The sequence below is a fragment of the Danio rerio genome, chromosome 5 (assembly GCF_052040795.2).
Source record: "Danio rerio strain M-AB ecotype USA chromosome 5, GRCz13ab, whole genome shotgun sequence".
Taxonomy (NCBI): Eukaryota; Metazoa; Chordata; class Actinopteri; order Cypriniformes; family Danionidae; genus Danio; species Danio rerio.
Window position 1 is genome coordinate 76,562,639 of NC_141025.1, and position 12,736 is coordinate 76,575,374.

A 12,736-nucleotide genomic window follows, 5' to 3' on the forward strand; every position below is an offset into this window, starting at 1 on the left:
CATACAATGCTTCATTACCATGCTAAATAATTAATAAACAGGAAATACAAGCTGGAATAAAATGTTTTGCAGTGGCCCACCCAGAGTCCTGACATAAAACCAATAGAACATCTGTGAAGAAGGCTAAAGTTCATGGTGATGGCAGGGAGATTCTCCAACATAAAAGAATTAGAGCTCATTGCTAAAGATGAATAGGCAGAAATACCAGCGGAGACACATGCAAAAAACTGCCCAGTGATTATAGGAAGCATTTGTTTACAGTAATAAACAACAAAGGCTTTTCTATTGATTATTGAGACTGAATGCTCACACAAAAATTAGCGCATGCAGTGTAATGCGCTCGCCTTTTTTCAGGCATGGATACAATGCTTCATTACCGTGCTAATTGAATTAATAAATAGCAAATACATGTTGGAATTAAAAATATGAATTGATTATATACCTGGAATGGCTCAGTAATGCCCACTATGGAGCTCGTATTGTTGCTATAGTAACCCAATATAAAATCTCCAGACTCCTTCGGCAGTTCTTCCTCTGTAAAATTCACCTGTAGATTCCGAATAAAAACTCCTCAATAAAGCTCACACAGTTCAACATGTCCGAATACAAATAAATGTCTATTTGTGCAGGTAAATGCATGTATGATTTGCCATTACCTGGTGCTCCTGTCTCAGGAAATCCGATTCTTCCTGCTTGGCCCAAGTATACGCCACATAATCCTTATGGTGCTTAAACCCAACCTGAGAAATTACAAGCACAAATTAATTTATATCTACATATCAACAAAACTCAAGTGACAAAAACATCTAATTATATCTCTGCCATCTATCTCATTCATTCATTTTCCTTCAGCTTAGTCCCTTATTTAACCCACATCCAATTCGCCTATAGCGCATGTGGTTGGACTGAGGGGGGAAACCGGAGCACCCAGAGAAAACCCACGCCAACACAGGGAGAACATGCAAACTCCACACAGAAATGCCACCAGTAACCAGTGACCTTCTTGCTGTGAGGCGACAGTGCTAACCACTGAGTCACAGTCACTGTGCTGCCACCATCTATCTCCTAAATCTTTAAATTCTCAGAACAGATGAAACATTTGAAATAACCTTGTAAATGCCGATCCAGTCCCAGGAGCTTCGAGCAAAGTTGGGCGCCACCTTAAATTTGGCCACTGCATCTGAAATCTCTCTCCATTCATCCTCCACGAAGATTGTCACCAAAGGCATGTCCACCTTATACGGAAACTGCAAGACCAGCACATGTTAAAGAAACACTCAGGGTCATTTTACAGTAACCGTTAAGTTTAACATTTGAGTTTTAGACTTTTTAATCATTTCAGCTGATATTTAGCTTAGCTTAGCATAAATCATTGAACTGGATTAGACCGTTAGCATCTCGCTCAACATTTTTTTTAAAAGAGATTTGATATTTTTACTATTTAAAGCATCTCTAAAGCTGTAAATAAGAGAATAAATAAAGACATTTCTGTAGTTACATCGTGTACTTAAAACAACTAAAAAATAAAAAAATGTATAATAAAATGTTATATTATCAACCCAGGCTCATTCTGAAAACGTACCCCTATATACATTTCTGGAGAGCGCCAAATACATCCCAGAAGCTATATATTTTTTGCAGTTTTTGCGAATCCACCAGAGGCCGCTGTGTACGCTTTTTGAGATCTCAAATTTCTCTCGCGAGTGCCGTTCATGCCTGCGGTTCTCGCGTAAATCCACCAGAGGCCGCTGTCGACTGACTGACTGACTGACCGATTGATCGAATGACCCATCCTCCTCCTTCCCTAAACCCAACTGACAGTTTTCAAAAGCAATTCAAAAAAGAAAAGCCCTCGTCTGATTTTTACCATGTTTTTTAGATTTTACTTCCTTCTCACCCTGTTATTTAGTTGTTTATTTAATTCTCTAGCTTTTGTATTTGTCTTTCCCGCTTTTAGGAACTGTTCTTCGCCAAACTCGAAGCCTGTCGTTGTGTTCAACTCTTCTCTGCGACGTACATGGCAAGCTACTGGACAAACTGGTAACAGCGGGAAAGCCGTCCATACGGTGGTTAGCGGACAGCTGGTAAGCGCAAAAAGAAACAGCATCATACTGCCCCCTAGTGTTCATACCTCTGGCTACATCATTTACGATCTCCAGAAACGTATATAGGACTACGTTTTCAGAATCAGCCTGTGTTGAATATTATTGTTCCTGCTACAGCCATGGTACGGCAGTAAAGTTTCTTGATTATTACGCCAGAATGAGAGTATAGTTCCTCCAGCCATATCAGCCTCATATTTTTACATATAAAAATAGCAACTTTTCATTTTCTGTCAGTCTTCGTATGCGATGTAACTGCAGAAGAGTTGAGCTTTAAATAGGAAATTCTTGGAACATTTTAAGCGAGATGCTAATGGTCTAATCCGATTCAATAATCTATGCTAAGCTAAGACTGTTTTAAAAAAGTCAAAATTATTCACCCTCATGTGAATTATTTTTTCAAATATTTCCCAAATGACTAACAAATTCAGGAATTTTTCAAAGTATTTCCTATAATATTCTTTCCTCTGGAGAAAGTCTAATTTGTTTTATTTTAGCTAGAATAAAAGCAGTTCTTAATTTTTTTTAAACCACTTGAAGGCTAATATTATTAGCCCCCTTAAGCAATATTTTTAATTGTCTTCAGAACAAACCACTGTTATACAATGACTTGCCTAAAAACCCTAATTAACCTAGTTAAGCCTCTAAATGTCACTTTAAGCAGAATACTAGTATCTTCAAAAATATCTAGTCAAATAATATGTGCTGTCATCATGACAAAGATACCAAGAAAAATATTCAGGAGGGCGAATAATTCTGACTTCAGCTGTACATGTAGCCTCAGATATTGTGTTTACCTGTAGAGTGAAGACAGAGGAGACAGGCTTGTGGTCACTGACGGTGTACTCCATGTGACTGCGGTAAAAATGCTGTGAAACGCGAGTTCCACTGGTCAGACCTGATAAAGAGCTGCGTTTGGATGTGCTGTTGCTGACCTGAGCCATCGGCCGCAAGCGCCACAGGATACGATCAGTCCAGGCTGGCATACGCTTTTTACCACTAAGAAAGATGAGGATTAACTAGAGGGGATAGATCACTCAAAAAATGACAATTTACTTACTATTTACACATCTTCAAGTAGTTATACACAATTGACAGTTTCGACGGCTTTAAATAATAATATCTACTCCCTAAATCTCCACTGAATCCTTATTTACTTCCTCTTCACTTGTTCTGAATCTGTTTTGAGTCTCTTTCTTTTGTTGAACAAAACAGAAGATATTTTGAAGACACCTGTAACCACTGTCTTCCATAGCATTCTTCCAGCAATATAACGCACCATGTCGTAAAGCGTGAATCATCTCAGACTGGTTTCTTGAACATGACAATGAGTTCACTGTACTCAAATGGCCTCCACAGTCACCAGCTCTCAATCCAATAGAGCACCTTTGGGATGTGGTGGAACGGGAGATTGGCATCATGGATGTGCAGCCGACAAATCTGCAGCAACTGCGTGATGCTATCATGTCAATATGGAGCAAAATCTCTGAGGGATATTTCCAGTATCTTGTTGAATCTCTGCCACAAATGATTAAGGCAGTTCTGAAGTTAAAAGGGGGGCCAGCCAGGAAAAGTGAGGTGTACCTAATAAAGTGGCCGGTGAGTGAAAATCTATAACTCAAAGATCTAAATGAACTTCGCTATTTTACCTGGTATCATATGTGTCTGTCCCCACATCAAACTTATAGGTGGGAGGGAATTTAAGCGGCCCTTCGTGGAAACCTTCCAGCACCGTCTCACTGTCTTTGGCGATATTCAACTGCAGGAGGAGGAAAGAGGACAAACATACAGCAAAATTATTAGCCCCCTGTGAAATTTTAATTATTCTTCAAATATTTTCCAAGTGATGTTTAACAGAGAAAGAGATTTTTCCACAGTACTTCCTATAATATTTTACTTCTTTTGGAGAAAGTCTTATTTGTTTTAGTTTGGCTGGAATCAGTGAACTATTTTCGAGAGGATCACGTGCTTATGATTGAACACGGCTGGTCTTGCATTAGCTATGTATGATTAACCAATCAGACGATTCCTAACCCACTATAAACACCCAAGGTTTCTCACTACAGTCATCTTCGATTTGAAGAATCCCCCCCTTCCACTCCTACTTCTCCACCTTCACAGGGCGGCACGGCGGCCCAGTGGCTGGCACTGTTGCATCGCAGCTGGAAGTCACCGGTTCTAGTCCTTTATCAGGACGGCTGTCGTTTCTGTGTAATCATTTTAGGCCCCGTTTACACTAGTGCGTTTTAGTTTTAAAACGGTGTTGTAGAATGAAAACGATCCGCGTCCACACTCGCGTTTTACCCAGCGTTTCTGAACAGCTCTCCGTCCACACCAAAACGCTGAAAACGCACATCACGTGACCACACACACACTCTCGGGCAAGCGCTCCAGCATTTCTACCCAGATGAGAGCTCTGCTTGTCGGACTGCTGATCAAGCATCTCTAGCTGGATCTAATCTCACTATATTTGCTAAACGTGATATTTCATTCATCTTGTTGTCTTTATCTAACGACATATTCCCTGACGTTGGTCATTGGAATCTATTAAGTTATTTGTTCACGGGTAACATGTTTTGGTTAAGCGCAAAGATAAGTTAATGATTAATCCAGGTACATTGACTGATCGCTTGCCTTTATTTCCTACAATGTATAAACTTATTGTATGTTATACTTTTATAATTATCGATTATTAAAACTGATATTCAGCAAAAGAGAGGGTGCGTTTCGTATTTTCACTGAAATTGAAAGGAGGCAGTTGTTATCGGCTCCGTTTTGTTATAAATATCCACACAGTGAAGATGACGCTCATATATGCAGCACGGCGCCTCAACATTTCTGCTGTCTGTTAAGTTTTCTAATATTAAAATGAAAATAGGCAGTTCCTTAAATCATGTTTACATTTTATTGTTGAGAAAGTGAAACAACGTAGCCAGGGTGATGTGAATGAAGTTATAAAGTACACTGTTCCCTTTGAAGATTTACCCGTGTCCTCGGTATGTTTTCCATATCAACCTGAGAAGGGGGAGACTGCAGCCTTGATCAAACTTGCGAAGTCTTAACTTACAAGAAGAGGATGCGAGACTGAACTGTGTGTGGGATACTTAATATTGAGGAAACGCCCCAATCAGAGAGGCGAACGTTTGCAGCCCCGCCTCCGTTTTCAGATGTCTCCGTCTTTCCATCATCCACACTGAGACGGAGCAGCAGCGTTTCAGAATGAAAACGGCCTCTCCAGCGTTTTCAAAAAGCTCTGTTTTCGGCGCTCGAGAACTCCGCGTAGTGTGGACGGATGGCGTAACCGTAGCAAAACTTATGCGTTTTCAAACTAAAACGCATTAGTGTAAACGGGGCCTTAGTCATCAGCTCTTATCAAGGGGGAGTTGTCAAGATCTACCTAAGCTAGGAGCACCCCTAACGGGAGGGAGCCCAGGGCTCAAGGGCCTTGTGGGCTCAGGGCTCTCTACCGGGACAGCATGCCAAACTTGCTCATAATCAATCATCAGCTAAGTGTGAACTCTTGAAAAGTAGTTAATGTGTATTTTTAAGGTCAATATTTTTATCCACCCTAAGATTCCTTTGTTTCTAATGTCTACAGAATAAACCACAGTTGTTCAGTGACTTGCCTAGTTAACCTAGTTAAGCCTTTAAATGCCACTTTAAGCTGAATCCTGTGTCTTGAAAAAGATCTAGTCAAATATGATGTGCTGTCCTCATGGCGGCACACTCTTTTTGTTTGAAAAAGAGTTCAAATTTCACAGGAGGGTGAATAATTTTACCTTAAACTTTACATACAGTGCGAGTATAAATATGCCTATATTGACTAATCATACGAGTTTTTTTAAAAATGCAAATATTTAAACAAAAAGGTACCTAAAAACATAAGCAGCGCTCCTTCCTCAATGACATTTGACATGTGCACAATATTGACAGATGAGTGTTATCTGTAGAAATGTGTGATTTGACATTAACGGCGGGTGTGTTTGGTGTTTGGCTGAGTGTGTAATGGCCACATGCCCGTCTCACCTGGTCTTTTTCCCATAATACGGACAGCTTGTTATTGTCGATGGCTCCTTTCACAACTTGCATTTCCAGATCCTCGATTCGGAAGTTCAGGTCTCCGAACCAGAAAACCACACTGCAAAAATACGTCCACGAGTTACATCATATCCTTTCAAAGATCATGCTGTCATCACAATTTAAATTCAATACAAGTTTCATAATCATAATAATAATAATCATATTAGTTAATACAGGGTATCCGTGTTGTCTTAATAAGTATTAAAAGTTGATAAGTCAATGTAGAGAAGTTTAAGGCCCTTAAAAAGTATTAAAAAGCTTAAATGCTATTTTGCAAGGTATTAAAGGGCACATAGGTTACCACTTTTTATATTTATTATAAGTCTTTTGTGTCCCCAGAATGTGTCTGTAAAATTTCAACTCAAAACACCTATCAGAGTATTGATTATAGCTGTTTGAAGTGTCTGTATTATAGCTGGGAAAAGGTTGTTGCTGTTTCTTTGCACTGGGCCTTTAAGGCGAGTCAACCCTGCCCACCGTTCCCACGTGCCTGTCAGCAGCATGCCTCAATCGCCGCCCTCAGGAAGCAGATCTCACGTAACGTTTGTGAGAAATACTACAGTAAGAACTTTACCAATCAGTATTTGATGCATTTTTTGTGGAGTTGCAACAATGAGTTCACGCACACACAGCGCAGACACACACACACACACACACACAGCACAGACACGTAGTGCAGACACACACACACATACATGGTGTAGACACACACACACACATAGCACAGATACGTAGCGCAGACACACACACACATACATAGCGTAGACACGCAGAAATACTCACACTAACAAACACATACACAGAACAGACACTTAGCGCAGACACACAAACACAAATACATAGCGTAGACACGCAGACACACACACACACACACACACATACATAGCGCAGAAACACACACAGAGAGACAGTGAGAGAGACACGTGGCTGTGCTGATGAAGTGAATCTGAAGTGAATGGCTGTTCTTCATTACACACGTGCACACGTTTTAAAACAAGTAAAACATTGTAAAACTCACTCTTGATCGCGTCTGATGATGATTGATGATCCTAGCAAACTGAACAGACCTTTTATTCCCGGTTGCTTTGCGCCCGTCCTGTCTTGTTGATATGATTACTTCCATTACTACGGAGACATGTTAATGCGCGCAGCTGTCAATCGATAATGGTGGGCGGGGGGACCGCACTCCTACGTCAAGTTCCGGTCGATCTGAAAACCGCTTCGATTGGTCCACCGTTTATATGTTGTTAAATAAAATAAAAAAAGGACTGTGTGTGTTTATATTACCCCAATATGACAGAATATACACTATACTTGTACACATGTATGTCCAAACAGCTTTAAAAATAGATTTTTCACCATAAGTGCCCTTTAAATTTTACATAATTTTTATTATGCAATGTATGCTAAAGTCAGCCTGAATTAAATCTGCGGATATCAGGATGCTGTGTTGTTTATGAAATCAATAATCTCCTGCTAGATTTGTCATCATGCTGCTTTGTTTACTGCAGTACATCATTATTTCTGCAGTTCTACAGGCGCCAACCTGCTGAATTAGCTAGATTTAATAGATTTGTATTCAGTGTATGAATAATGTTTTAGTTTTGGATTCATTTCGTACATTAATATTTAGTAAATGTACTGTCAGTTAAAATCTCGCCAGTGTTTCTGGTTGAAAAGTGCTTATGAGGTATTAAAATGTGTGGAAAGAGTAGAGATGCACCGATCCTGATACTTGGATCGGATATCTGTTTGATAGCGCATATTTTAGCTGGATTGTATATCGGCTAGCTAGTACCAATCCTAATCCGATCTTGCGTGTGCGCTATATTCTCTGTAATTTATAAGCCAACAAAAGCCATGAAGGTAGCCTATTATAAGGCACTAGAAAGTTGTCATGTAGGCTACTATTTCCCAAATGTTCTAAAGCCATTTGATAGCTTAATGTGAACCAGAAAACCAAACTGCAAAAATACGTCCCAAGTTACATGGTATCTTTTCAAAGATCATGCTGTCATCACAACTCAAATTCAATACAAGTTTCATTCATTCATTTTCTTGTCGGCTTAGTCCCTTTATTAACCTGGGGTCGCCACAGTGGAATGAGCCGCCAACTTATCCAGCAAGTTTTTTACGCAGCGGATGCCCTTCCAGCCGCAACCCATCTCTGGGAAAAAATTCAATACGTTTCATAATCATATAATCATAATAATAGTTAATACAGGGTGTCCGTGGGGTCTTAAATTATTAAAAGTTAATACATCAATGTAGAGAAGTTTAAGACCTTTAAAAAGTATTAAAAGTCTTAAATGCTGTTTTGCAAGAAGTTAAATCTTACATCATTTTGATCATGCAATGTATGCTAAAGTTAGCCTGAATTAAATCTGCGGATATCAGGATGCTGTGTAGTTTATGATATCAATAAACTCCTGCTAGATTTGTCATCATGCTGCTTTGTTTACTGCAGTACATCATTATTTCTGCAGTTCTACAGGCGCCAACCTGCTGAATTAGCTAGATTTAATAGATTTGTATTCAGTGTATGAATAATGTTTTAGTTTTGGATTCATTTCGTACATTAATATTTAGTAAATGTACTGTCAGTTAAAATCTCGCCAGTGTTTCTGGTTGAAAAGTGCTTATGAGGTATTAAAATGTGTGGAAAGAGTAGAGATGCACCGATCCTGATACTTGGATCGGATGTCGGTTAGATAGCGCATATTTTAGCTGGATTGGGTATCGGCCGGATGGTACAGATCCAAATCCGATCTTGCACGTGAGCTATATTCTCTTCAATTTTTAAGCCATGAACGTAGCCTATTATAAGGTGCTGAAAAGATGTCATGTAGGCTACTATAGCCATTCCATAGTTTAATGTGAAGCACAGATGAATAATCAATTGCTTAAACTCATGTTCACTTCAGCATCAGCTTCACCATTCATTCACAATTTAAGCTGCGTGACGCGTTCGTTTATGACAACACAAAATACTTTCGGTAAACATTTTGGTATCGGGATCAGAACGGTTCCAAAAAAAAGTCATCGGTGCATCTCTAGGAAAGAGTCTTAAAAAAGGTCTTAAGAGGCATTGCATTTCACTCTGATTTCCGTATACACTGTAATAACTCTACATCACTTTTAAAAACCTGATCTCATGAAAAAACACATGACAACACCTTTTAAGATGACATTATAAGATGACATATAATCATGTTCTTATTATAATAATTACAGTTAAATATGGGGTGGCACGGTGGCTCGGTGGTTAGCACTGTATCCTCACAGCAAGAAGGTCACTGGTTTGAGTCCCAACTAGGTTAGTTGGCAATTCAGTGTGGAGTGTGCATGTTCTCCCCGTGTTGGCGTGGGTTTCCTCCAGGTGCTCCGGTTTCCCCCACAGTCCAAACACATGCGCTATAGGGGAACTGAATAAAGTAAATTGGCCGTAGGGCGAAGCAGTGTCGCAGTAGGTAGTGCTGTCGCCTCACAGCAAGAAGGTCGCTGGTTCGAGCCTCGGCTCAGTTGGCGTTTCTGTGTGGAGTTTGCATGTTCTCTCTGCGTTTTCCCACCTGGGTTTCCTCCGGGTGCTCCGGTTTCCCCCACAGTCCAAAGACATGCGGTACAGGTGAATTGGGCAGGCTAAATTGTCCGTAGTGTTTGAGTGTGTGTGTGGATGTTTCCCAGAGATGGGTTGCGGCTGGAAGTTGGCAGTTCATTCCGCTGTGGCGACCCCGGATTAATAAAGGGACTAAGCCGACAAGAAAATGAATGAATGAATGACTAATGAATAAACCTGACCCACATTCTAACTAGTAGTACATTAATTAATAGCACCCAGTAGTTATTAGTTAAACTAATTCATGTATGCATATATCATCATATATATATATATATATTTGGTCTTATTAATGGTAATATGCAGTTAATACATTTTTAATGCAAATTATTTATTTATTTTTTCGTTAAATGAGTTGATGGTGTGTTGGCTCACGACTTCAGAGAAAACAGAACCACTGTCCATGGACAAACTTTAATACAACAGCGCCATCTGCTGGTGACAAACATCATTATGAAGTATGATATTGTGTTTATACTGTGTGTGTGTGTGTACATATGTGTGTGTGCGTGTCTCACTCGTGGTCCAGGACACCGGTTGCAGCCTGTCCGTCAAACTGTTGCTGCTGCAGGATGCTCTCGAAGTCCTCCATGCGCTGCTCTGTGTTCTCCATGTGTGCGGGCAGATGGCAGTTCAAGAAGCAGATTGAGTGACCAAACACAGTCATCCGCGCACTGACGCCTCCTTTATTCCCCTGCACACAGTCAACACGCCGGAAACTTCATTAACATAGACTTCCCCATTAAACAAGAAACACTTTTGCAATCTTTTTTTATCTTATTTAAGAGAAGACGTGCAGGAAAACGGTGCTCTAGTTACTGTCTTCATGTCATGCTGTGAAAGATCATCACTGAAAGCTCACTAATAATAAAAGACAAATAAAATATGGGTGACATGGTGGATTAGTGGTTAGCACTGTCGCCTCACAGCAAGAAGGTCACTGGTTTGAGTCCCGGCTGAGCCAGTTGGCATTTCTATGTGGAGTTTGCATGTTCTCCCCGTGTTGGCGTGGGTTTCCTCCGGGCGCTCCAGTTTCCCCCACAGTCCAAACACATGCGCTATAGGTGAACTGAATAAGCTAAATTGGTTGTAGTGTATGAGTGTGTGTGGGTGTTTCCAGCCTAGGCTGGTTGGCTGGTTTTAGCTGGTCGACCAGGCTGGTTTTAGAGGGGTTTTGGCAATTTCCAGGCTGGTTTCCAGCCATATCCAGCCTGGTCTTAGCTGGTCAGGCTGGAAAATGACGAGCTAAAACCAGCTTGACCAGCCTGGTTTAAGCTGGACATGGCTGGTATTGGCTGGGCTAGGCTCGTCAAGCTGGTTTTAGCTGGTCATCTCCCAGCCTGACCAGCTAGGACCAGGCTTGAAATGGCTGGAAACCAGCCTGGAAATGGCCGAAACCCCTCTAAAACCAGCCTGGTTGACCAGCTAAAACCAGCCAACCAGCCTAGGCTGGTTTAAGCTGTTTTTTTCAGTAGGGTTTTCACATTTTAATTAAAGATTACAAGGACAAACTAATATTTTTCTCTTAATGACATGGATCGTTCACTGCAAAACTAGCAATGTGAGCTAACAAAATCAATATGCTTAGTTTTGATTGCTTAGTTTTGTTCATATGTACTTTAAAGATATAACTATCTAACATAACATAAAATGAGAGCTCAATTTTGGCGGAAATGTGTGTGATGTACAAGTGAATGTATATATTTAAGGGGTAAATCTGCTGATTTCTCTAGTAAAGTCTGCAGGTAAAGCGAGCAGAACAGAAATGGTGATTAATCAAAACATTGTCCAGGTGTTTGGTAACCATGGCGATCAGTCATTAGAACCGAGACCTCTGAGTGCTCAAGCATGCTTATTATCAGCTGAAGTGAAACGCTTTAGTGTATCATCTGCAAAATACACGCTGAAATACATCGACTGTCAGTTATCAAAAAACTAAAATGCATATTTTTGTAAAATGTTAGTGCTGAATTTGTGAACTGCGAGGTCCTGGAACAGATCTGAAGAGGAAGAGGTGTCGTGCACGAAAGTGGAGACCCTTGGGGGGAAGGCTTGTGTTGGATGGCGGAGGGGTGGATGGGAAGGACGAAAGTGAAGAGGGTTAGGAGTCCCGGAAGAAACTGAAAGTGAACATCTGAAGAGGGAGAATGGAAAGTGAGGAGGATGATCGATAAAATCAGGTGCCGGACGATCTGTGCTACCTCCTCAGAATGTGCTACCGGTAGCTCAATCTGTCATATTCCAGCTAAAAAAAACAGGGGTTATGCATTTTGTCAGCTACAAATCGGAATGAACTACCACTCTAATAAACGTATTAAATATAAAACGAATGAAATCAAAAACGTTGAAGCAGTGGCGCAGTAAGTAGCGCTGTCGCCTCACAGCAAGAAGGTCGCTGGTTCGAGCCTCGGCTCATTTGGTGTTTCTGTGTGGAGTTTGCATGTTCTCTCTGCGTTCGCGTGGGTTTCCTCCGGGTGCTCCGGTTTCCCCCACAGTCCAAAGGCAAGTGGTACAGGTGAATTGGGCAGGCTAAATTGTCCGTAGTGTGTGAATGTGTGTGTGGAGGTTTCCCCGAGATGGGTTGCGGCTGGAATGGCATCCGCTGCATAAAAACTTGCTGTATAAGTTAGCGGTTCATTCCGCTGTGGCGACCCCGGATTAATAAAGGGACTAAGCCGACAAGAAAATGAATAGATGAAATAAAAAAACTAAAACTGAAGGCAGTAGTTTACTCTGATAGACATTTGAAGCTGCTACGCCTTTTTCTACATTGTTCAATAGAGCAGTAGTTAAAAAAGGATCCAAATCCCTCCCATTTCGAGGCCGACCACAACGTGGTTTTAAGGAAATTTAAAGAAAGAGACTTGCTGTGTTTATATCACCCCAATGAGGCTGTGGACACACTATACATACACACAGATCTGTGCAAACAGAAAGA

At 40.8% G+C, this 12,736-nt stretch overlaps 1 protein-coding gene and 1 long non-coding RNA gene across 5 annotated transcripts in view; one reads left to right on the forward strand and one right to left on the reverse strand.

The window, feature by feature from the left end:
• Positions 1-12,736, forward strand: part of LOC141385682 (uncharacterized) — a 39,446-nt gene that overhangs the window by 20,422 nt on the left and 6,288 nt on the right. Inside the window, exon 3 of the long non-coding RNA XR_015492153.1 lies at positions 1,958-2,084. This is a non-coding gene — a long non-coding RNA (uncharacterized LOC141385682). The remainder of the gene's footprint in view (positions 1-1,957; positions 2,085-12,736) is intronic.
• Positions 1-12,736, reverse strand: part of inpp5jb (inositol polyphosphate-5-phosphatase Jb) — a 57,094-nt gene that overhangs the window by 2,849 nt on the left and 41,509 nt on the right. For all 4 annotated transcript variants that reach the window (XM_087254529.1, XM_087254528.1, XM_087254526.1 and 1 more), the window contains 7 exons: positions 10,317-10,492; positions 6,129-6,240; positions 3,752-3,861; positions 2,900-3,101; positions 1,110-1,247; positions 657-740; positions 443-547 (listed from right to left, as the gene is read on the reverse strand). In XM_087254529.1, the coding sequence (XP_087110655.1) occupies positions 443-547; positions 657-740; positions 1,110-1,247; positions 2,900-3,101; positions 3,752-3,861; positions 6,129-6,240; positions 10,317-10,492 (927 nt within the window). The remainder of the gene's footprint in view (positions 1-442; positions 548-656; positions 741-1,109; positions 1,248-2,899; positions 3,102-3,751; positions 3,862-6,128; positions 6,241-10,316; positions 10,493-12,736) is intronic.